General features: G+C 39.9%; 1 protein-coding gene across 1 annotated transcript in view; it reads left to right on the top strand.

Annotated features, from left to right (window-relative positions):
- The window catches only part of LOC119585055 (uncharacterized protein DDB_G0290685-like), a 7,370-nt gene that overhangs the window by 4,869 nt on the left and 2,158 nt on the right, over positions 1-343 (top strand). Inside the window, exon 3 of the mRNA XM_037933673.1 lies at positions 137-241. Within this exon, the coding sequence (XP_037789601.1) occupies positions 137-241 (105 nt within the window). The remainder of the gene's footprint in view (positions 1-136; positions 242-343) is intronic.

Raw genomic sequence — 343 nt, 5'->3', positions numbered from 1 at the left:
AACTCATATTCAAAACCCCACCACAAAGGTCATCTCGATAATCACCCTTCACTAGTCACCATAACCCACTAACCACAGCAATCTAAACCTACTGACAAACCACACAAAAAATAATCATGATTTCCCTTCTATTTAGAACACTTTCTGGTTCGTCGAGCCTCGTGTTCTGCTGCTGGACAAGTATCGTGGAGAAGATCACCATCGTATTATCTACCAGTTCGGTCTTGATGGGTATAATGTGGTGAGTGATCGAGATTTTGTTGTTGTTTTTTCGTTTTTGTGATTGATCTGATATTGGTTCGTTGAAGTGAGTTATGTTATATTGCGGTATATTGCATGTCGG

Source organism: Penaeus monodon, chromosome 19 (genome assembly GCF_015228065.2).
Source record: "Penaeus monodon isolate SGIC_2016 chromosome 19, NSTDA_Pmon_1, whole genome shotgun sequence".
Classification (NCBI taxonomy): Eukaryota; Metazoa; Arthropoda; class Malacostraca; order Decapoda; family Penaeidae; genus Penaeus; species Penaeus monodon.
The sequence above is the reverse complement of the archived record's forward strand: the minus strand, read 5'-3'. Positions and strand labels throughout refer to the sequence as shown.